At 46.0% G+C, this 24576-nt stretch overlaps 3 protein-coding genes across 3 annotated transcripts; all 3 read left to right on the top strand.

Annotated features, from left to right (window-relative positions):
* Nucleotides 1-899: 899 nt before the first annotated feature.
* On the top strand, nucleotides 900-1640 carry LOC140221186 (uncharacterized). Its single transcript, XM_072290498.1, has one exon. The coding sequence runs from the start codon at nucleotides 900-902 to the stop codon at nucleotides 1638-1640; it is 741 nt and encodes a 246-aa protein (XP_072146599.1).
* A 15296-nt stretch (nucleotides 1641-16936) lies between these two features.
* On the top strand, nucleotides 16937-19563 carry LOC117841094 (peroxidase A2). The gene is made up of 4 exons (XM_034721668.2): nucleotides 16937-17303; nucleotides 17415-17606; nucleotides 18427-18592; nucleotides 18962-19563. Exons 1-4 carry the CDS (start codon nucleotides 17082-17084, stop codon nucleotides 19402-19404), a joined length of 1023 nt encoding a protein of 340 aa, XP_034577559.1. The 5' UTR covers nucleotides 16937-17081; the 3' UTR covers nucleotides 19405-19563.
* Nucleotides 19564-20938: 1375 nt separating this feature from the next.
* On the top strand, nucleotides 20939-23261 carry LOC117841093 (peroxidase A2). The gene is made up of 4 exons (XM_034721667.2): nucleotides 20939-21239; nucleotides 21315-21509; nucleotides 22004-22166; nucleotides 22679-23261. The coding sequence occupies exons 1-4, from the start codon at nucleotides 21006-21008 to the stop codon at nucleotides 23116-23118; spliced, it is 1032 nt and encodes a 343-aa protein (XP_034577558.1). The 5' UTR covers nucleotides 20939-21005; the 3' UTR covers nucleotides 23119-23261.
* The last annotated feature ends 1315 nt before the right edge of the window (nucleotides 23262-24576 follow it).

The following is a 24576-nucleotide window of genomic DNA, read 5'->3' on the forward strand; positions in this document are numbered from 1 at the left end:
ATATACCTGTTGGGATCCAGGGGTCATCCCAAATTCTTACTTGGGACCCATCGCCAATCCGCCAGATCAAACCATTCTTCAAAGCTTTAAATCCCCGAACAATGCTGCGCCAAGTATAAGAAATTCCTGACCCCTCAGACACCTGCAAAAGGTCACCACTTGGGCAATACCGAGCTGTGAGTAATCTCGCACATAAAGACTCCGGGTTTTGCAGAATGCGCCAAGCTTGTTTTGCTAGCATAGCAAGATTGAAAAGATGCAGATCTCTGTAGCCCAAGCCGCCCTCATCTTTCCGACTTGACAGAATCTCCCAAGACACCCAATGCACTTTATTTTCCTTCTCCATTTGAGCCCACCAAAAACGGCAAATCATAGTACTAATCTCATCCGACACTGACTTTGTGATTTCAAAACAGGCCATCGCATAGCTTGGAATTGCCTGGGCCACCGCTTTTATAAGAGTTTCTTTTCCGGCCTTCGACAAAAGCTTCTCCTTCCAGCCATGTATGCGCTTCCAGACTCTGTCTTTTAGATATGCAAATGTTTGTGACCATGAAATACTCCCTAATGGGTCTCGGCACCTAGGCCACGTCCTGGGCGACTCGAGTAGCGGTTACATTTCTGGGTGACGGCTGCTTCGATTCTCCTGTTTCCTCCCTACGTTTTCCTGGTTGATCTGCTTGTTCGTTGTGTCTTAGGTCTCCCAGGGTCGGATCCATCTTGGATTTTGGACTCTTTCAGTTCTTTCGTGCGTCCACAAAGCCATAAACCTAGTTGTTGGAGGAGCCGTCGTTTTTTTCTGCCGGGATCTAATCCCATCGGCTGGGTGGTGTAGGCGTCGTTGTTCTACCGGGATCTAATCCCTCGGCTGGGTGGTGGCGGCGGTGATTATGGAGGGGATGGAGGGCCTTCTGAAGAACCTGAAGCTGTCGGAAGTGGAGAAGAAAAGCATTCGCATCGGGGGTGACAAGGAGGGAGGACTTGGCGATGGTTCACTGAAAGCTTTCGGAAAACTTTTGTTTGATCGCGAGGTGAGATCGGAGGTGGTGGAGAAGACTTTGGGATGGATTTGGTGCCCTAGGAAGGGAATCGAATGCAAGGACTTGGGAGACAACTGCTTTCTGCTCACTTTCTCGCAAGCAACGACGAAGAGGAGGGCCCTGGAAGAGGGGCCATGGATGATCTTCAACGAGGCGCTGGTGATTGCGGATTTCGATGGGACAAAGTCTTTGGATGAAATCAGTTTCTCTTTCATCCCTATCTGGATTCGTGTTGCCCGTCTCCCAATGGGTCTCATGAACAAGGCGACGGCGGAGGTGATAGGGGATGAGTTTGGGAAATTCTTGGAGGTGGATTTTGAGAGTGATGATCTTGCGGCGGGAAGGGTTCTTCGGGTCAAAGTCAGACTGGACATCCGTCTACCTCTGAGGCGTGGCATTACGGTTGACTTGGGCGAGGGAGTTGGAGATCGCTGGTGTCCTGTACAATATGAGTTTCTTCCGGAGTTTTGTTATGTGTGCGGTATTATCGGACATGTTGACAAAACTTGTACAAAGAAGCTTGGAAAGGAGGAGAGGGCACCTTTTGACCGGGTGCTGAGATTTATTCCCCCAAAAAAGAGGTATGGTGGTGGGGGATAGAGAGGTGAAGGTGGACAGTATGATGGAGGACGTTTTCTGGGAAGCAGAAGCTATCGAGGAGGGGGTTCAGGGAGCTGGAGTCATGGCGGATCAGGTGGTAGAAGTAATGGTGGGAGGTCTAGGAGTGATTCTTTAACCTGGAGAAAGGATGTTGCTCTAGGGGGTGTGGAGAAGAGCCAGCATGGAGCAGATGTAGAGGAGACGTTTCCATCTAAAAGCCTGCAGCAGAAAACACTTGGCCAAAAATCTGGTGCTGCAAAGCATGCCCTCCTGCCGGGGCTACTGAATGAGAAGATGGGGACAAACGTCGAATTTGCTAGTACGACTGCAGGAGCCCAGGAGAACAGTAGCATGCAGATTACGTATGAGAAACTGGAGGGTGCAGGGTCAGGCGAGGGCAGGAAAATTTCTCCAAAAAAGTTCAGAAGACAACCTCGGGTCTCAAAAGAAAAGGAAAAGGGGACTGGGGTAGAGAAGAAACAGCAAAAAAAGAGGGGCTTGGTGGAGTTGATGGAGGTGGAGCGAGGAAAGTCACAGGAGCAGAAAAAGGCAAGGGTGGAGGGATCAGCAGAGGAGACGAACATAAACAGCGCGGGGCTGTCGGAACAGCCCTGCGAGTCAAAATGAAGATCATAGCTTGGAATTGCCGTGGGTTAGGGAACGGCGCGGCAATTCGAGGCCTTCTGAATGTTCAGAGGAGGAGGACCCCGATATTTTGTTCTTGTCCGAAACAAAATTGGATGAGCACAGAATAAAAGGTTTGAGGTGGAAATTGGGACTTACTAACGTGGTGGTGAAGGACTGTGTGGGTAGAAGTGGAGGTCTGGCCCTGTTTTGGAGGACAGGGGTGGATGTGCACGTGAGGTGGATATCACGTCTGTACATTGACGCAGACGTGCAGGAGGCAGATAGTTTCTCTTGGAGACTTACGGGGTTTTATGGAGAACCGAGCACGGAGAATAAACACTTGTCGTGGAAGGCGTTGAGGACGTTGAACGCTGCCAGGCGCAAACCATGGTTGTGCCTGGGGGATTTTAACGAGATTCTCATGGGTGCGGAGAAGGAAGGTGGACTGCCACGAGGGCAAGCTTGCATGGATCGTTTCCGGTCGGCGTTGGAGGACTGCGAGCTCTCTGATTTGGGGTTTGTCGGGGATCTCTTCACATGGTGGAACAACAACCATAATAGCAACGAGTATGTTCGGGAACGGTTTGATCGGGCGGTGGCCAATGAGGAATGGCGTGCTCACTTTCCGCTGTACAAAGTAATAAATGGTGAGCCGCGCCACTCAGACCATAGGCCGGTGGTGGTGTTGATGGAGGAGGATGTCCATAGTGGTGCTCGGAGGGGTGGACAAAGCTTTCGTTTTGAAGCCCATTGGGTGGAGGAGGAGCAGTGTGCTCCGATTGTGGAGAACGCCTGGAAGACTGTGATGGAAGGAAGGAGGGGGACGGTGATGGAGGCAGTACAGAGTGTTGCTACTGATCTGGGGGACTGGAATAGAAATGTACTAGGGGATTTGGAGAAGCGTATGAAGCAGTTGAGAAAGGCAATGGAGGCATGTAGAAGAGGGCCGATTAATGAGCAGTCTTTAAGGAGAATGGAGTTGCTAAAATTCCGTTGGGAGAGACTGGAAGAGCAGAAAGATTTGTATTGGCGCCAACGAGCTAAGGCACATTGGGTTTCGAAGGGGGATAGGAATACACATTTCTTTCATCAATACGCCTCAGAGAGAAGAAAGAGGAGCCGAATCAAGAGATTGGTGCAGGATGACGGGAGGGTGGTGGAGGAAGATGGGGAGCTGGAAACACTAATTACTAATTATTACAGAAATTTATTTACCACAAATGCAGGGGACCGTATGGATGAACTCCTCCAGCATGTTAAGCAGGTGGTTTCAAATGAGATGAACGATCAGCTGCTACGTGATCTCACAGAGGAGGAGGTGCACCAAGGACTTGATGCCATCGGGGACCTTAAAGCTCCGGGGGCAGATGGCATGTCGTCTCTGTTCTACAAGAAGCATTGGAATATTGTGGGGGCGGATGTGGTGAGGGAAGTTCTCAATTTCCTCAATGATGGCAGCATGCCGGCAAAGTGGAATGAGACGGTGGTGGTGCTGATTCCTAAGGTGCAAAATCCTGAGCGGCTAAAAGATCTACGACCAATAAGTTTGTGTAATGTCATATACAAGATCACCTCCAAAGTTTTGTCCAATCGGCTCAAGTTAATTCTTCCTGAGATCATCTCTCAAAACCAGAGTGCTTTTGTCCCGGGCAGGCTCATTTCTGATAATATTCTGATTGCTTATGAGATGACTCATTACTTGCAGAATAAGAGATCGGGAGGTGAGGGCTTTGCTGCACTGAAGCTAGACATGAGCAAAGCGTATGATAGGGTGGAATGGAACTATTTGGAGAAAATTATGTTGAAGATGGGTTTCAGCCGGCGATGGGTCAGTTTGATCTTGTGCTGCATTTCTACGGTGACTTATAGAGTTAAGGTGAATGGTGTACTCACAGAAGAAATCAAGCCAACGAGAGGGTTGCGGCAGGGTGACCCGTTGTCCCCGTATTTGTTCCTGTTATGTGCCGAGGGTTTCTCATCAATGTTGAATGTAGCGGAGGAAGCCGGAAGGCTGCAGGGGATCAGTATCTGTGCTAATGCGCCCAGCATTACTCACTTGCTCTTTGCAGATGATGCTTTGCTTCTCTTAAAAGCAAACCAGGAGAATGCAAATTATCTGCAATATGTACTCCAAGTGTATGAGGCATGCTCGGGTCAGATGATAAACAAAGATAAGTCTTCTGTATTGTTCAGTAAGAACACAAGTCAAACATCAGGTGATCAATTCCTATCCACCCTCGGTCTTGCACAGGGGGTGAGAACAGACAGGTACCTTGGCTTGCCTGTCTATATGGGTCGAACTATAATTTATTTTGGTTGTCCTTGTTCCAACCCTCCTAGGTGATAGCGCAGACGATAATGTCAAAATTGTTGAACCGGTTTCCGTCGAATTGTTGAACCGGTTTCAGTTGAACTGTTGAACGAAGTTCGAAGAAATGTTTAATTTGTTATTTGATTATATTTGTTCAAGAAAAAATGAAAGAAGGCAAGAGAAATAGAATAACGGAGACGGAAAGATATATGCGGAACAAAAAAAGTAAGAAAAATGGAAGTACTATGTGATAGTATGTTACTTGGATTTTTATTAGGCTCTTCCTGGGTTTAAAGTTTACACGCTTATCCATCTTCCGCAATCTGGATAGGAGCCTGTCACATCCGGTTTTATAAACTCAACCAGGTGCTCACTTTATGCATGCGATCATATTTCATACATAAAGTTTGACTTCATCAGTGTTACATCACCCTATCACGATTATTAATATAAAATGAGCCGTTGGTCCGAAAGAAAATTACAAGGATATGATGTATATGCGGAAGCATGACTCCATAGTGACAGGGCAATCAACTAGGGGTCACATCCCAGATCTTCATGGCCTTCATCACCTGAGCAATATTTATGGGGCAGTGTGACATCTCAAGATGATGTACTTGCGCCCTGGGTGTGGCACTGCGCTCGCCGTTGCCACGTGGTGCGCGATGCCTGCCGCTCCAAGCCAATGGCTGGCGGCAACGCAACAACGCTGGAGCGCGCCGCAGCTCGCCCTACCCTCCCGCACACGATCTCCCCTTCCCTTTGCCGCCTATAAAAGGGCCCGTCCTGTGGCGTCCCGCCCCCCCGGGGCCGGGCCCGCTTACACCTGGCAGGTCTCTAGAATATCAAGAATTCCCTCACAGACCAACACAAGTCTTTTCTGCGCACTTTGTCCTCACTCGTGCGCACCCGGGAAGAACTTCCTGGTCGGTCACCCATCCCGAAATTGCTCCGGACCAAGCACGCTTAACCCCGGAGTTCTTTAAGGATGAGCTTCCGGAAAAGAAGTTGCAACTTGTTGGTATGAGTATTCTTATCAATCCTATTAAGCCTTGGGCCAGGATGTCACACGTGCCTATGCCTCGCCGGCCGCACTCGCTACCGCCGCTCAACCACCCCCTTCCGGCCATCCCCGTCGCTACCCAAGCGCACGAGCACCTTCCCCTACCACCACTCAACCTCCCCAGCCCCACAAACCTCTGCCACTGCCGCCACAGTCGCCGAAGCCGAAGCAGAAGCGGCCGCGCCGCCACTGCTCTGCCGCGAGCCATCACCGACCCTCCTCCGACCCCGAGTCCTGCACCAAACCGGTAGCTGGGAGTCCCTCGTCTCCCTCCTAACACTAGCCCATGACCTCGCGGCCCCACATCGTCGGAATCGAGCTCCCCGAGCCGCCAGTCGACCAAGGACCGCATTGCAATCTAGGTTTTAGTTTCAGGGTCCTTAGTGCAAAAATGCAAGGGCATGTTCTAAATATTAAAAATCTCTAAGGCTTATTCTGTAAAAGAGAAAATTCAAGTTTGAATAAAAAACATAGTGAAATATTAATCTTTGCTAAACAGTACCAAAACAGCACAACCTGTTTGTCTTTTGAATAATAAATTTCTAAGAATTTTATATGTATACACAATCACCATCAAAATAAAATCTATGTTTTCTTTCTAACCAAGCGTGTTTTGTGAAGGAAAGAAATGCTTATAAACTTGTCTAGGTGAAGCCGGAACTCCCGGAAGGCTTTGAGAACGGCAAGTCCAATCTCACCCTTTGATGCATATTTATTCCTAGTTTTAAACACAACCTATTGGCCTGTTTTATAAAAATATATATTGTTTTATTGCAAGACATGGTTGGATAGCCACCCCTTGATTGTTATGATCATTCCTTGGTGTCCTATATTTATCTCTAAATATGACCTGCTCTGTTTAGATGATAATTACTGCTAGAATGCTTAGGGACTCGTTACTCAAATTCAATCACGACTACAATGGTTTATTTAGAAAATAAATGTGTGAGTGTTTTCAAATGAGAAAATGGGTTTTCGGGTGTAAAGGCAAGAAATGCTAGATGAGATGGATGGGTGTTTCTTGTGTGAAATGCCAGAATGTTGGGCTTGTACCTTAGTGGTTGAGCAAGGTTGAGAGATATCCATCTCGTCATGGTTAAGGACCGAGTTGATGTGTCATCTTGCCTAATTCAACCATCGTGCAACCACTCGACCATTGTATGGGTAACGGCTTAGCATAAATCCCACTAGTTAAACTGCTAGTCTTCGGGTGAGCTGGTGAGCAACGAAGCCCATGGAAAAAGGATTAAGATCTTGGTGACTTAAGTCCCGGTTAAGACCTCGATGGTAGGTCATTAACCCCTTGGTTGCTTCCATGTGGACTAGTCAGTCATAGCTAAGGTGGGTAATGCCTTTGTTAGGATCCGCACCGGCACTACGGTGATCGTGCTGCGGTACCCTACTTGTGGGAAAAGTGTACAACCTCTGCAGAGTTAAAACCTATTCGAGTAGCCGTGTCCATAGCATTGGACGAGTTACGGCTTGGTCACATAACTAGCACTTGGGGATGAATGATTTTTATGGCGTGTGTTGGATTTTGGAAGTGTCCGGCAGTTGTGCCGTGAGCTATGGCGGATGGGGAGTCCGATAGCAATAAAATTTGGATCCTTTGTGTAGGATCAACCCCACTCAATGTTTCGGTTACTAAAAGAAAAGCTTTACCAAAAACTCTTTTGAAAACAAACTCGTGCATGTGGTGAAAATCTAACTTTATTGCAAATGAACCTTAGCCTATCCTTGTTATATCCTGTGCATATACTTGCTTGTATCCCCCTCTGTGGATGGGGTTGGACTTGTTGAGTACTTTTGTACTCACCCTTGCTTCGTTGCTACAGAGGAAGACCCGGACTTCGTCGCTGAGGAGTTTGAGTAGGAGGTTGTGTCCGCACCCAATTCTGCCTGTGGTGTTGGCCTTCACAAGATGCTTCTACTGCCGTGTAGTCCCGAGTGCTGTCTTTTGGCAGTCGCTTGGTTAGCCGTTGTTATTTATTTGCTTCTTATCGCGACATGGCTTTCACGCCAACTCCCTCGGGAGTTGTACGGTAACTGAATTATCTGTTGAATAAATGTGCTATCAGCCTCCTGGGACTGATATTTGCAACATATTTAGTCTCCGCTGATGTGGGGATGCTTCAACAAGGTTAAGAAATTCGATTCGAATCGTCTGTTTCTCGCAGTTATTGAGTCTGCTTGACCACTATGATGTTGCATTGAGTAAGAAGATGAACAATGATAATGCTTAATATTGAGGCTTGATTTAATTGCTTATTCTACCATGCTTGCTTAGAATAGATGCTTATCTAGAATGGTTAATCAACTAGAATTTGATGCTAAAACTGGAAAGCAAGGACCCACTTTAGAAGCTTTTGGCAAAAACAACCCCTCAACCAAAAAGCCTTGCATGTCTAGGAGTCGGTGGATTAGATACCACCTGTCGGGTAAGCCTTGCGGAGTATTAGTATACTCAGCCTTACTTGTGGCTTTGTTTTCAAGTAATGAAATTGATGAAATGGTCGCTAGTTTGATTTAGCCGTGCCAGCTCCCTCCGGGATGGATGGTTGAGTGGGACACGTCCTCGATGGATGAGGACCGTGGTGAGTGATGTCATGGACGGTTTCACCATGATGTCATGTATCGTCGTTAGATTATCGTTTCTTTCTGCTGCACTTGAACTTTGAACCACTTTATGAATTTTGAACTCAGTTTGTAATAAATAAATATGGACCTCTGTGATATTTTCATCTGAATTGTTGTAATCTCTGGGCTCATCTTCGTACGAGTATTTGTTTGCTTGTTTTGATCTCAAATACATGGTTGTATCGGGTGGAACCTAACAGACTGCCATCTTGATCCGATTAACGTGTCTGATCGCATTTAAGGCGATGTTTGGCACACTTAAGCCAGATAAATTTGGGCGGTTCTAGAATAGCAAGGGGTTGAAGGGAAAATGGTGAGAACATTGAAACTCTGCAAGTGTGGGAGGTAAGGGTACGAGGGGCTTAAAATCAAGGAAGGCTGACAAAACCAAATTACTAGTCTTCCCAACCCAAAATCCAACTTAAAGGTTAAAGATCACTTCTCAAACCAAACCACCAGCTAAACATGTGAGGGTCCAGGCCGCTTAAGACCGCGAGCACGGTTGTTATAACAAATTTTACATTCTATAGAGGTTGTACAGTTTTACCCACGAGTCGTGATACCCGTCACGCCGAGGTGGCCAAACCTCTTACACATTTCCTAACGTGTTGGCATGGATTCAGTAGGAGGCCTTTGTAAAGGATCCACCAATAGTTGTTGGCACACTCCTTGTTGAGTATTGGCCCTGCCCTCATCAGCGCCGTCTAGACACACCCATCACTGATTTGTCCTAATTAATTTGCCAAGCCGATTAGGTCTCATGGTTGCATGGGTTTCTTGGGTGATCGCTCCACGTAACGGTCCTTAACTTGAGAAAGACATAAGCATCCATGTAACCTTAAATCCATTCTTCTCATTTCCATAAACCATCATACAAACATTTGCTCAAGCCCTAAGGTTCCATGTTGCTAAAACATTACCAACCCACATTGTTGCATAGTTTCTTAGTCAAGATTAAGATTAAACCAACCCATGTAGAGCAAACTAAGCATATGAACTACTCTTAAATAAAACAACTCTCTAAGGGCTTCAAGAAATGTTAAGAACATATCTAGTAAACCCTACATAGAATTCCCAGCAAATTGACTCGATGTAGTGTATAAAGCATAAAACAAAGCGTGATATTATTGTAAATGCATGGAAACAAGGAGTATACAACAAAAACACTTGCCTTCTTCAAGCTCGCTGTCCAAACTTCACGTACTATTGATCTTGTCCAAAAGCTGCTCATAGCAACTATTGAAAATAAACATACATACAAAAGTATAAGAACAATACATCAAATAGTGATAAAACGGTATGAAAATCATTTTAAAAGAATGGGCTCATCGCTTCGAACACGTGAGTGCAAGAATCACCTAAAACGGTTATAAGCATTTTACTAACGAGCGACTAAACTGTAAATCTAGCATTTCTGAAATTATTTAATCACTGGAAAATAAGAATTATGACATCAGCGAGGTGATTTATGACGTTAGCAAGGTAGCTTGTAAGTTGCACAAGAGATAGATAAACATTGGCTGGATTTCCGGATTTCTCAGGGGCTAGACTGCAAAAAATGGCATTCTTGACTTGGTTGACCAGTCCCTGGGCGGATCTGATGCGCGCATAGCCGATCGGGCGGCCAAGGGCGCTCGCTCGGTCCTTTCGCCTGTGCCGCCTAGAAACAGGGCTCCGCGGTGGCGGAGCTCACCGGCGGTCGGGTGCAGCGGCGCTACGGCGCACAGGGGACGCCGGTGTGTGGCGGAATTGGAAGAGGGGAGGATGGGGAGGCTCACCATGAGCTCGGTGCCTCGGTTCAGCCGGAGAAGCGGCGAATCAGCCTGTTAACGGAGCGGAGCGGAAGGAGCCACGGGCGTGCGGCGTGGGCGAGGTGGCGGCCTGGGATTCACGCGGTTGGGCGTGGGGGATGTGTCACCGTGTCCCTGTGAGGCCAAGGGAGAAAGGAGGAGAGGGAGAGGAGCTCTGGAGGCGGCAAATGGGGGCGGCGGAGCTCTTCACTGTGCGAGTGGAGAACGGCCAAAATCGTCGGCGATTCTTGCATGGGAAGTGGAGGTGGCGGCGTGGGAGAGCGAAAGGCAGGGCTCTGCCACACGGGATTTATAGTGGAGGAAGAGCTCGGGAGGGAGAGAAATTTGGAGGCGGACGGCGCGGTCGCAATCATCGCATAAATGGCAATTACTTGCCTCTGTTGCTCGGTTGAAGGTGGGGAAACGGCCGGGACGGGAAGGGAGAGGGGCGAGGTGGACTTGGGGGCGTCCAGGTTCAGACCGCAGGGGCGGGGCATGCTCAATCCGACAGGGATGGCGGTGCGATGCTGCTGACCGGCGGAGGGGAAAAGAAAGAAAGAGAGGAGGGCGATGACGGGTGGGCCCCGCGTGGAAGTAAGAGAGGAGGGTGGAGGTGGATTGGGCTGCTGGCGGGCTTAAATAGGCTTCGGCCTGGATGCGAATTTTGGCCCGATAACGAAAATAAATAGTGAGAGGAGAGAGGGAAAGGGGTGGCCGGGTGGGCTGCTGTTGGGTTTAGATGGGTTGAAAGATTCGGCCCGAAGAGAAGATGACAGGAGGGAGAGGAGAGTTTGGGCCGGGATGCTTGGAAGGATTTGGCCCAAATTGAGCTTTAATTATTTTCCAGCATTTAAATTTTTTAGAGATGTAACTAATCAAGTTTGAGCAAACAAACATTTTTCATACAATAAACATTTGTGCATCGTATGCAACAAACAATTTATATAGTATATGATTCATTTATTTAAATTTATAAATGATTTTTATTTTCAAACAATTGCACTCACCCCTAATTAATTCTAACAAATTTATTAAAAATTAACAACCTACCAAGATTCAAACTAGGGTGTCACAGAGCTCCCAGCTAGGCCAGCCACACACGCCGAGCTGGGCCAAAAACTGCTGCCGGCCTGCCTTTGCTGACGCGCGCTGCTGGGTGGGCCACGCTGTCCAGCTGGGCCGGCCACCGCTCGCGGCTGAACCGGTGCCTGGCGAGGCCGTCTTTCTTGGGCGTGCTGCGGTCCGCCTGCCTTGCGTCAACGCCTGGTCGCACCAGCCCGCTGGATAGCCGGCCTGCTACGCGTGCGAACAAATGGAGCAAATTGAGCACGATATTCAACCTTTTTTTAATGAAATAGGAGGGTTTCCTGCTGGTTATATATTAAAATTAAATAAGGTATTACAAAAGGAGTAGCTATGTACAAGAAAACAAAGGGGGTGAGGGGAAAAGATTACACCAGATCATCTAACCATTCTTCTATATTTGGGAAGTAAGCAGATTTAGCCCGATACAATATCAGATCAAACATATTCTTGGAAAAAAGCTTTATTGCGCTCAATACCTTTGAAAATCATATCATTTCTTGGCATCCAAATAGTTGAGCTCATCAATATTATAATTTCCATATAACGACATTAAACTTTGGATAACCATGATTACTAAACAAATTGAGCATAAAATTTGAACTTTGATTCTGCTACATTTTAAGCGTTTCTGATCAAAGCGTAGTGGATGTACGTTGCAAGCTACTTCTAGGCAAAAACTCAAACAAGAACCTCTTATCTCTCTCCCTCGCTCACCTACTAGAACCCACACAAATCACAAATGAAAAGCCCATCTCCAAAGATCCAAGAGAATGGCTGCCTTCATATATATATATATATATATATATATATATATATATATATATATATCTGTATGTATATATATATATATATAGGTATTTTGCAAATGTCCAAAATAACCTTACATGAAGCACAGCGAACCAAATACCCCTAGGGGTAAAAACATCAAAGTTTTCTCGGTACATTGAACGGACCCGACATCTTCACGATTTCGCTTCGCCTCGACGCAAGCTTCGCGATGGTGTCACGCGTATTCCGACTCGACGTTGTCTAACACACTAGACTCGCCCATGATTTTGAGGCCCAAACTGGCAAACCATCTTGCACACCTCACCAGGCATGACTCACCCTCGGTTTTGATGTCAAACTGGTCAAACCCTCTTGCACGCCCCGCAAGGCATCACTAACCGATGTCGACGCGTGTCCGGGCTCCTCCAAGCCTTTGACGCCTCCAATTCTTTCACTCCCGCTCCTGGACCGCATACTCGACTCGCATGTTTCCCACTTGATTCGATCGACGTCGTCTCCATCCCGTTCGTGTACTCTTGCACTTCAATGCACCATGGGGATTGCCCATGACTCCACCCGAACTCTTCGTATCCTTCGATCCAAGCCTACTCGTATCCACCCTTCACCGCTCTTGGTTTATCGGTATGAACCTTTCGCTTGACCTTCACCCCATGCCATCAACTGCCATGCATGTCTCATCCAACACCTACACATCAGAAGTCAAGACACACAAAACACAAGATATGCACAAACACACCACAACACAACTCACACCTCCGGTTAGCTATTAGCGTAATCATGCACATATGAAATATGAAATCAATCGGAAAAGTCTCAAATTATTTAGTCAATCACTCATCACATATAGATGAAGGGACATTTCAACTTAGTCTCTCACAAATGGATTTGATGAATAAAGCACTGGGAAGCATGCCAAGTGGAGCTCTGTTGCACTATATTTGTAATCAGAAAAGCAGAGGAAGAGGGACCCTTCCAATACTGCAACTGCAATCTTCGCGATGGAGCAGTCTGCAGTGCAGTCACGGCCTACATACTGGAAGCTTACAAGAACATATCAAGGAGCCATACCCTATCCATGCCCTAAACGACGTTTAGCAGAGACCAATTACTGAATACTGACTAAGAGTTGCTGCTTTGTAAATATGTCCATTTGTTTCAAAGAGCTAACTGAGGACATATAGTGACAGGAGGGCATGTAGTCTGTTTTTGCTATCAATATGTACAGTCTGTTAACTTGTTTCTCGCCATCTCAGAAGTCAGATCTTTGAACCTGTGATACCAAACCGTTCCACTGAACCTCTGGAAATGTTGAAGTTTCTAAAACGGTGTGATGCCTGATGTTGGCGTGTGATGGCCTTCCTTGACGGCAGTGACGGTGAGAGATTCCCGAAAACTACCTTTGTATGCTCATCAATGCCGGCGACTAAACAAGGCAGTCTCTTCCTACGCACCATGTAGGCCTTGGGAGTTCGGTTTGTGGGGAACTTTCTGTGGTGTCAGACTCAGACAGAGCACCGTAATTATAATTGAAACATTGCAGTGTTCGTTTTCTTTTCAGTAACCATTGCATGAGCTTGTTTGGTGACATCGTGGGTGGATTGGTCCCAAAACCGACGCTACAGTTCCAGTAGGTTCAGGTATAGTTCTCCTACATACTGTTCCCGCATAAATTTTGTGTCACCATCTACGAACAGTGATGATACGGAAGACGAATATTGTTCTTAATCAAAGGCTGGAAATTAAAACCAGTACTCATGTACTGTGCAAAAACAAGAATTTTTTTTTGAGGAAAGCAAAAACAAGATTCATCAGGTACAGACGTTTGTGTAGCGATTTGCATTGTGTACATCGGCAACGCATTCCGGTGAGAGGACAACAACAACGTCACTGTATTTCACTGTTAAATCTCGTGAACAGCCACGGATATGATACAGAAGCTACGAGAGGCGCGTATAAATCCCACTGAAACCACACTAGTTAATATTGTCGGAGAGACATCTTAGTCAAATTCCTGCACTCATTGACAGCAGATTCCCTATGCTGCGGCGAAAATTGAGAGTGACATGCTGATTAAAATCACGAGCTTGTTGTCCTGTGCTGCACCACACGCACATGCATACAGGCAACATGTCCCCTGCAGGTTACCCCATGAAACTGACGGCCAAACCATGCATCTCTGCTGCAAAAATGTATATGCGAGTCGTGTCTCCTTTGCACTTGTCACTTCTTTTGGATTATATATAGTAGTATAATGTATGCACGTCCACATGGTAGTGCCGGCTAGGGGTACGTAGTATATATACAATTGGGAGGAGATACATGCATGGACCACACTAACTTTATGGATACGTCAAGAAACTGGAAACTGAGCAGAAGCATAGTATGTCCATATCACCCAGCAGCATCCCAACAACATTACTGCTCAACATCACAATTTAATGTTTCGTGTACCATAGTGTCGGTCAGCATCACGAGAATGTGCATATAAGAAGATACGATGTACTCCATTCATTTCAAATTGTAGGTCGTTTTGACTTTGTAGATTCATAGATATTATTATGCTTCTAGACATACATATACTATATCTAGATGCATAATAATATTTATAAATCTAAAAATCCTAAAACGACTTATTTTAAAACGACTTATAATTTGGAATGGAGGGAGAATATATGCATATGATGAGTAAATACCGTATATAACAACCTTTTTAGAAGTATGCATGAGGATATTTTATTCCTATAGCTAAAGTAGATTTTTTTTTATGAATACCTTGTGATGCTATAACACATGGCAATAAGCGTAACAACTATGCTGCTTTAGTCGCTGTCTAATATATAAGTCGTTCGAGTGATACCTACTACATCCATCCTACTACACAGCTAACAACACAGGTGGTCAGGAGCTTACTATAGTCAGTGTGCAGTTAATTAATAGGTTCATCGTCCTAATCATGCCATGATTAGAACGATGACTAATTACCTTGAGTGCTAATTTACATAACTTAGCCAAAGTTAAAACTGGAAATTAAGAAAAAAAATCGTTGTCAAAGTTGGGTTTTTGAACAAAAAACCAGAGTCCTAAATTGACTTTGCTATCCAAGGGCAGATAGTAGCTAATAATGCAGGGTGAGCGACTGGCACATTCGTTTTATTTTGGCGTACATTCCCTTCATTTTCGACATGCATGTATGCCTCGTCGTAACCTACACTCCCATCCAGATGCACGAAGCAGCCTCCAATAATGCACGCATGCATTCATTGCCGCAGCTAGCTCTGCACTCTGTTGATGGGCCGGGCCAGACGGCCAACATGATGATGAAGGAAATCGTCATATATGCCAGCTTGCTATATAGAAAACCATTTCTTAACCCTAGATATATATAAAAAAGGAAATTCATTTTCAAGTGTCTCGCTTTGTCAATGTAGATGGACTTTGCATTGACCTTTCCTTCACCATGTAGCTTAGCTGATATGCATGTGTACGATAGACATACATCCACTACTATAGAATGCCTTTCATCCACTGCATTAGTGCCGGTTGCAATTGGACCCGGTACTATTATGAGCAATAGTACCAGATCTAACTGCTAGTCCTCAGGAGGCCCCTACGAGCCCCTTTAGTACCGGTTGGGAGCTCCACCCGGTACTAAAAACCCTCAGGCACATTAGTACCGGGTGGAGACTCCACCCGGTACTAATGAGACTCCTTTAGTACTGGTTGAAACTACCAACCGGTACTTAAACGAGCTCCCACTTCCACCCGTCGTCCCATCCACTAACTTCTCTGTCTCTCTTGATCCTTATCCGTCTACTAAAGCATTGGTCCTCTCTCTGTCTCCCATCCTCTCTGTCCTCTCTCTCTGTCTCTTAGCAAGTGCAAGCGGTGGGGCCGGGCGGGAGGACGGCCAGGTGGAGGGGGGGAGGGCTTCGGGAGGGCGGGCGGCCGGAAGGAGGGCGGCAGTGGCGGGGGTTGGGCGGGAGGGCGGCGAGAGGGAGGCTGCGGTGGGGCGGCGGGTGAGAGGGTGGCGGGGGCGGCGGGCGGGAGGATGGTGAGAGGGAGGCTGGTGGCGGGGGGCCGAGCAGGAGGGATGGCTGGATTTCCTTTTTTTAATTTTTAATACTCCTTTAGTACCGGTTATTTCAACCGGTAAGGCCTCCACTTTAGTACCGAACTAACAATACCGGTTGCGAAACCGGTACTAAAGGGGTTACTAACCGGTACTGATGGCGCTTTTTTCGGTAGTGATCTAAGAAGGCGATAGGACAGATCCGTCCAAATGAAGATTGTTTGGTCCTTCGTGTTCTTTATTCGTAGGATAAGATTGTGCTCGCATTCTTGCCGATCCAATGGCCTCTTGATGTGCGTTAGCGAGCCCCGCCTGTCCCTGCAGAGGATATTTTTATTTGAATCGATATTCTCGGCAGTATTAAGTACAGAGCCATTGAAAGTCACAATAACATGTGGACCAAAAGATTGGCCCATATACTTGCATTGGTGGCTCTTAGTGCGCCTCTTGCAGTGCTGAAACCTCGAGTAGATTGCACTGCGAGTAGGGGCAGATCTCAATGGAATTTGTTATTTTGAAAGAAGATTTTTGTACTGCGCTTATTGGCTTGCACACTAGCAGGGTACCAGTGCAGTACAGTACAGTTTCGTGACGAACATGGATATATAGGAACAAAGTATAACTAACGTTAGGTGCACCACCCAGTAGAATGAACCAAACAGACATCAATTGCACTATCGCTGTTTTCATCTTATCTTTGTAGATGCATGTGCAGTTCCACAGTAATACAAGGCATGCCGTCATGTCACAAGTGGCACGGAGCCAAGTTTGACAAGTCTTGACCACCAGCATTGCGCCCATGATGATGATTGGTTAAGCCTTTTTGGACCATACTTGACCCGTACCTGTCTAGCCATATAGTCCTCATCCATCTTTTTTATCCATCGACCTCAGTGATGAGCAAGTAAAGGCAACTTGATTTGAGAATAACCAGCATCATGCTTGTCCATCCGATCCTTAAGTGTGGAGCTATACAGCCTATAAATTACGGGCGCGTGCCAGCCTCATCGTGCGCCTCATCTACCACTTGATACTTACACGACACACACAATTAACACATAGCAGAGACATGGCTACCTCTCCTCGTGCAGCCGTTGCCGGCGTGGTAGCGGCGGCGGCGGTGGCGCTGTGCCTCCACGGCGCGGCGGCGCAGCTGTGCGAGGACTACTACGACGACACGTGCCCTGACGCCTACGACATCGTGAAGCAGGTGCTCATCGACGCCCACAGGTCGGACGTGCGCATCTACGCCAGCCTCATCCGCCTCCACTTCCACGACTGCTTCGTCCTGGTAACGAACCTTTCCTTCCTCTGTCTGCTAGGACGCCATGGCCGTGCCCATGCATTGTTATTTCCTTGGTGATGCCATGGCCGTTTATGTTATATTGTTCATATATAATAGGGCTGCGACGGGTCGATCCTGCTGGACAACATGACTGGGATGCAGACGGAGAAGGAGGCGGTGCCCAACATGGGCTCGGCGCGCGGGTACGATGTGGTGGACGCAGCCAAGGCAGCGCTGGAGGACGCCTGCCCCGGCGTCGTCTCGTGCGCCGACATCCTCGCCCTCGCCGCAGAGATCTCCGTCGAGCTGGTACGTTTCTCCTAAATAAACATGCAGCAAAACGTACGTGCATCTGGATTGTAAGTTTATATGATGCATGTAGCAAAACTTTTCATGACGTACGTGCTTGATGGATGGATGCATGCATCATATCTATCACTCCTGTACTCAGTTACTCACCATGCATGCATAAGGGGTAAGCATGCATGCTGGGTTACTTGTTCCAAGAATGTTACCACAGAGTTCAGTCCCTCCCGCTGACGTAAATCAGAGTGACATCAGTTGCTCTTGCTCCAATCCCTCGATCAGTTACAAATAAGTGTATGCATGGACTTCACGAAACACAACTTTTTAAGTACTACCCTTTTTAGTACACCCTATAAATAAGTATCATACTAATACAGGTAACTTTTAATGAAAGTTTAAACCATCCAACTATAGATAACTCAACTCTTCGACGTGTAAAAAAATTAATATGGAGCGAGTATCTTGGTAATAGAATCTACGACATGAATTAGCTAAGACTGTATGGAGGGCCAATCCGAAAAACAATCCAAGACCTCTTGGTCTTGAATATCAGAAAACGATGAACAAACTGGTCTTTGCTTGGGAACAAAATAATATGTATTATCCACATAGGAGATCTTCAAAACGAGAAAATCCATCGATCTGAGACAAAGAGAAAGACTTTTTACTTATTCAGTTAAACCAAGGATTCATTACGGAAAAGATAGAAACAACCATTCCATCAGACATACACATTTTTATTATCTGGCGGGCTTATATAATTTCATTAATGGAAATTGTCTGCTGGCTAGCTGTAATTTTTCATTAATGCTCTCCCACGCAGTCTGGAGGCCCAAAGTGGGGTGTTCTGCTGGGGAGGCTGGACGGCAAGACGTCCAGCATCAGCGGCGCAAACAACCTGCCGGCGCCCTTCGAGACCCTCGACATGCTTCGGAGAAAGTTCAGGGCCGTCGGCCTTAACAGCGACGTCGACCTCGTCGCCCTGTCAGGTAGTACAATATATATTTCTCACTCCACACGATCTTCACTGCATCGGTTGGGGTTTCCTCGGACTCGACGTATATCAAAATTATATAGTTACCATATATAATATAATATATATATGTATATATATACTTTCTCCGTTCCAAATTACTATTCGTTTTGGCTTTTCAAGATATATGGACTTTGACATGCACTTATATATATTATATCTAGGTACATAGCAAAAGTTATGTATCTAGAACAGTCAAAACGAATAGTCCACGAATAGTAATTTGGGACGGAGGGAGGATATACTATATGTGCAAACCAAAATTACTGTTCTGAGAGTTTCTGATCAAGGCCCCTTCTGTTTCTGTCGAACAATATGACAACAGGGGCCCACACGTTTGGCAGGGTGCAGTGCCTAAACATCGCCGACTCCCCGGCCGACCGGCTCTACAACTTCAGCGGGACAAACAGGCCTGACCCAACCCTTGACCCGGCTTACCGAGCATTCCTAATCCGGAGGTGCCCGACGAAGAATGGCAACAGCCCGGTTCTAAACGACCTCGATCCAACAACACCAGACCTCTTCGACAAGAACTACTACACCAACCTTGAAGTGAACCGTGGGATCCTCACTTCCGACCAGGAGCTCAAGTCCTCGCCCCAAGCGCGGGGCACCACGGCGCCGATCGTCGACCAGTTTGCGAGGAGCCAGGACGCCTTCTTCAAGAGCTTTGCGCAGTCCATGATCAACATGGGGAACATTCAGCCCATTACTGACCCCTCCATGGGAGAAGTCCGTTGCGACTGCAAGAAGGTTAACGACAGTTAAAAAATGAGTAATCACGTGGATGTGCTCCTCCGATCCGTTAGTTTCAATTGTACAGATCCAGTACCTTGGCTCCTCTAATGCGCAGATCATTACTTATTGTTCTTCTGTTTTATAATTGTTCATAAATGTGCAATAAAGAGGAAACAATTTCTCCTGTTAGCTTACAAGTATGCTTGATCCTCCTCTTGGCCTCTTGGGACACTATTGCACATAGAGACAAGGGGGAATTCCAAGCAATATATGGCATGGAAGGGATATATAAGAACATTTTCAGTGGCAAATTCAGGTTTCAGTAACATTCAGTGGCACATAAGGAATTCTGTCAATTATTGTGTGAAAAAAGTAACATCGCTCTAGTGCTTCACAATACCTTCACTCTCTAGCTATTACGTTACAACTACATTAACTATGACCATCCACAATACTGTTTGCGTATAGATGAATGTGTCTTCCTTTTTTTTTCCCTAAAGAAGCCTTGTTGGATTAACTCTAAAAATGAACCACTGGGGACGACGAGAAAACCACCATGCTGACGTGCTCAACATAGGTCCATGCTCAAGATAAGGAGGATAGGCCCCCAGCTCGATCATCACTAGTCGGCATAGCATACAGTTCCAACATGCGAATGGCAATCAGCGGAACAGCGTTGATCTTTTGAATCACGGATCACATCGGTCATGAATGCAACGTTTACCCTTTTTTATTTCAGGTCTATTTCATGACCAGGACATGCTTGAAGGAGAATGAAGATGAATAACCAGAAAAAGATCGCAGAAGAAAAATAGTGATGTAAACACAAGGATGTTGGTAATCATCTGATGATGATTGATTGCATGCATTAGTTGTTGTTTTTTTCACATATTGTTCTCAACAGCATATTCAGTAGGTTTTGCTTAATTCAATTCAAACATATTGCAACATCAAAATTATTCACTGGACAGAAAATGGTGCATAAATCCTATACTCTGAGGAAGAATCGGAAGTAGTAACGTACTAACGTTAGAGTAGAAAGAAAAAGATGTTTCTACTGTAGAACTCGCGCTATTTGTAGGGCAATTATTGACTTGTACACTAGCATGCAGTACAGTGCAGTTTTGTGACGAATATGGATATGAACAAAGTATAGCTAACGTTAGGTGCACCACCCAGTGTGGCATGAACCATATAGACATCGGTTGCACTATTATTGCTGTTCTCATCTTTGTAGATGCATGTGTGCAGTTCCCTAGTAATACAAGGCATGCAGTCATCATGTCACAAGTGGCAGAGAGCAAAGTTTGACAAGTCTTGACCACCAGCATTTTGCGTCCAGGATGATGATTGATTGGTCAAGCTTTTTGGACCGTACTTGACCCGTGTGCCTACCCTATCTGCATCTCCCTTCACCCATCCATGCACATTTTTATCCATGGCCGTCATCATTGAGCAAGCAAATAACGGCTAGTTGATTTGAGATTAACTGGCAATCATGCACGCATATGCTCGTTGATCCGTACGTTAAGTGTGGAGCTACAGCCTATAAATTACGTGCGCGCGTGTGCCTGCTGCCTCATCTATCACTTGATGGTTCAACACACACCACACACATAAAACATAGAGACATGCCTTCCTCTACACGTCCTCGCGCAGCCGCCGCCGTCGCCGGCGTGCTAGCGGCGGCGGTGGCTGCATTGTGCCTCCACGGTGCGGCGGCGCAGCTGTGCGAGACCTACTACGACGACACGTGCCCCGACGCCTATAACATCGTGAAGCAGGTGCTCATCGACGCCCACAAGTCCGACGTGCGCATCTACGCCAGCCTCATCCGCCTCCATTTCCACGACTGCTTCGTCCAGGTACCTGCTGCCTGCCGCTGCCGTCACCGGCCGCCATGACCACGCATGCCAAGCTTCTGATGCATGTAAATGTAGGGCTGCGACGGGTCGCTGCTGCTGGACGGCGTGCCGGGGGTGATCAACTCGGAGAAAGGCGCGCCGCCCAACAACAACTCTGCGCGGGGGTTCCCGGTGGTGGACAAAGCCAAGGCGGCGCTGGAGGGCGCCTGCCCCGGCGTCGTCTCCTGCGCCGACATCCTCGCCCTCGCCGCGGAGATCTCCGTCGAGCTGGTACGTATGTGCGGTGGCCCTATGACTATGAGGCGCATGATGCCATCATGCAAACAGAAAGGATCGTCCTGCTGCAAAACACAGGGCCCCACCCATCAACACAAGGATCCAATTAATCCATCGAGATACTGCAACTTCTAGCACTTCCCAAAAAAAAAAAACATGAACCCTATGCACAAATTAAAACACAAGGATCCAATCCATCGAGATAATGCAACTTCTGCAATATAGAGCACTTGCAAAAAAAAACATATTGCACTTGTCCACCAACAATAATACCCTATGCACAAATTAAAGAATCTACATACGACAGGAACAAGAGCCTACATAGCAGCAGGTGCGTGCAAACAAAAGGACGTTTGTCCTGCTGCAGAACGCGGGGCCCCACCCAATGTGTGCATTATTCGAACACGGAATAAATCCATCGATCGATAATACAACTACTGCTGGCTGTAATTAGTAATTTTTCGCTTCACTCTAATCTCCGTGCGCAGTCCGGCGGCCCAAAGTGGGGCGTTCTGCTGGGGAGGCTGGACGGCACGACGGCCGACTTCAACGGCGCATCCAACCTGCCGGCGCCCTTCGAAAACCTCACCGTGCTCCAGGGAAAGTTCAAGGCCGTCGGCCTTAACGACGTCGACCTCGTCGCTCTCTCAGGCACGAGCCCGCATCTTATCAGTTCCGGTTAATCAAACTCATTATCATTAATTAGTTACGACGTAATCCATCCATCCCAAATTGTAGGTCATTTTGACATTTCTAGATTCATAACTTTTACTATGTATCTAGACTTATATCCAGGTGCATATAGTAAAATCTATAAATCTAGAACTGATAAAATGAACTACAATTTGGAATGGAGGGAGTACATGTGTTTCTCATCATTCATGACCTTTTCTTAGGAATGCAAGCAATAAATACTTGATTTACTTGGTTCACCAAAAACTTGATAAAAATTAACTAGACCGACATTCCACGTAATTAATTTGTGAGGAGAATTGAAATAGAGTAGCATGCCATTATAATTAATCAGTTGTTGTCGGCTTTTCCTTGACGTACATGAACTATATGTACATAGTTGTCACATGAAACTTAATGCACAGTATACCAGATTGCTGTTCTCACCAACGACCCATCTGATGTTTCTATTGAATATAATGTGATCGCAGGGGCCCACACATTTGGTAGGGTACAATGCGCAAACATAGCCGACGCCCCAGCTGACCGACTCTACAACTTCAGCGGGACGAACCGACCTGACCCGACCCTGGACTCGGCTTACCGAGCATTTCTATCCCAGAGGTGCCCGAGAAATGGCAACAGCATGGTTCTCAACGATCTTGATCCAACAACACCAGATATCTTTGACAAGAACTACTACACGAATCTTGAAGTGAACCGGGGGTTCCTCACTTCCGACCAGGAGCTCAAGTCCTCGCCCCAAGCACGGGGCACAACGGCACCGATCGTCGACCAGTTTGCGAGGAGCCAGGATGCTTTCTTCAAGAGTTTTGCACAGTCCATGATCAACATGGGGAACATTAAGCCCGTGACTGACCCCTCCGTTGGAGAAGTCCGTTGCAACTGCAGAAAGGTTAACGACAGTTAAAAACGTGGATGTGCTCCGGTAGTTTCAATAGTACAGATCAAGTACCTTGGCTACTGTAATGTGCAGATCATTACTTATTATTCTTCAGTTTTATAATTGTTCATAAATGTGCAATAAAGAGGAAACAATAATTTCTCCTGTTAGCTGACAAGTATGGAAGGTATATATATAAGAACATTCACTACTACAAAACATAGATATTGTAACACATTGTTGTAACACATTCATCATTGTGTTACAATGGAGTTTCATTTTTTTTGAAACCTTTAACAATGGAGTTTCATAGGAACACAAAAGTATGTGTTACAAATGAACGTTGTAACACTTAGTGCTAGTTTCGTAAAAAGTTTGTTACAAACAAGGATTATATATAGTAACACAAAATTAATGTTGCAGCTAAAATGTTACAAAGATAGTAGTATATTGTAACACATAGAAAATAATGTTACAGCTAAAATGTTACAAAGAAACATGTATATGTTCTTGTTTGATGATCCATTCATATTTCCATATAGATGTCTACCACTTTATAGTACCTCAGTGTTAAATACATAAACAATATGGAAAAAATGAGAAGAGACGACATGACGGCCGCAGACATAAAGAAACGGTGAGTTGTAGTCAGCTCTGATGTATGAGCCTACAAGGTTGGTGCTGCTTTAAACGGGTCCGACCGTCCGAGAGATGTCAAGATGATGAATGCGAAAAAGAAGATACAGTATTGGGGCTGTGGACTGGATGAGGAAGTGATCAGTAGGGTCGTCATAGCTATGTGCCAGTTGCTGGTCATAAAGGTTGGCTCTGCTTGACATTAATTTATAGCGACCTTATAACTAAAATAATTTTAAAATACTTAGCATTCACGCACAAACCTATGAAAAATTGGAGTTTTCATTGGCATGGTAAGATGGTGTTCAGAATCCTTTAAAAATATGACAAAACAATTGCAGAAACAATAATCAAATACTAGATTCTTCACTTAATTTGTGGATTAGCTTACCATCAGGCTGTAACACTTTGTTTTTTGCTTTTCCTTGCAATTTTGTTTCTATAACAAAAAAAAAAGATGGCCACCACTTGTACATTATTGATGATGGCCACGCAGCGCATGTTCATTCCATAGGGCACGAATCTAACGAGGAATTATTCTCTGTACTGAAATCTACGTGTATGATTTTATAATAGAGATTTACTCCACGACAATCAATTGAAATCTTGTCCATCAATTACTGGATTTTATACTAGACATTTAGTGGGAACAAGGATTTGGAGTTAGGGTTTGGGAGATTTTAGGTTGGGAGTTACCTATGACTTGTGGGCCTAGAGCGAGTTCTGGACAGCTCACTGGCCGACAGTGAAGGTGGGAGAGATGGCACGATGGAGTGAAGTGGAGGCGGAAAGGGTGTGTGTGTTGGATGGGGGGAGCGTGGTATGGCCCAAATAGGATTGCATGGGTCG

Source organism: Setaria viridis, chromosome 9, assembly GCF_005286985.2.
Source record: "Setaria viridis chromosome 9, Setaria_viridis_v4.0, whole genome shotgun sequence".
Taxonomy (NCBI): domain Eukaryota; kingdom Viridiplantae; phylum Streptophyta; class Magnoliopsida; order Poales; family Poaceae; genus Setaria; species Setaria viridis.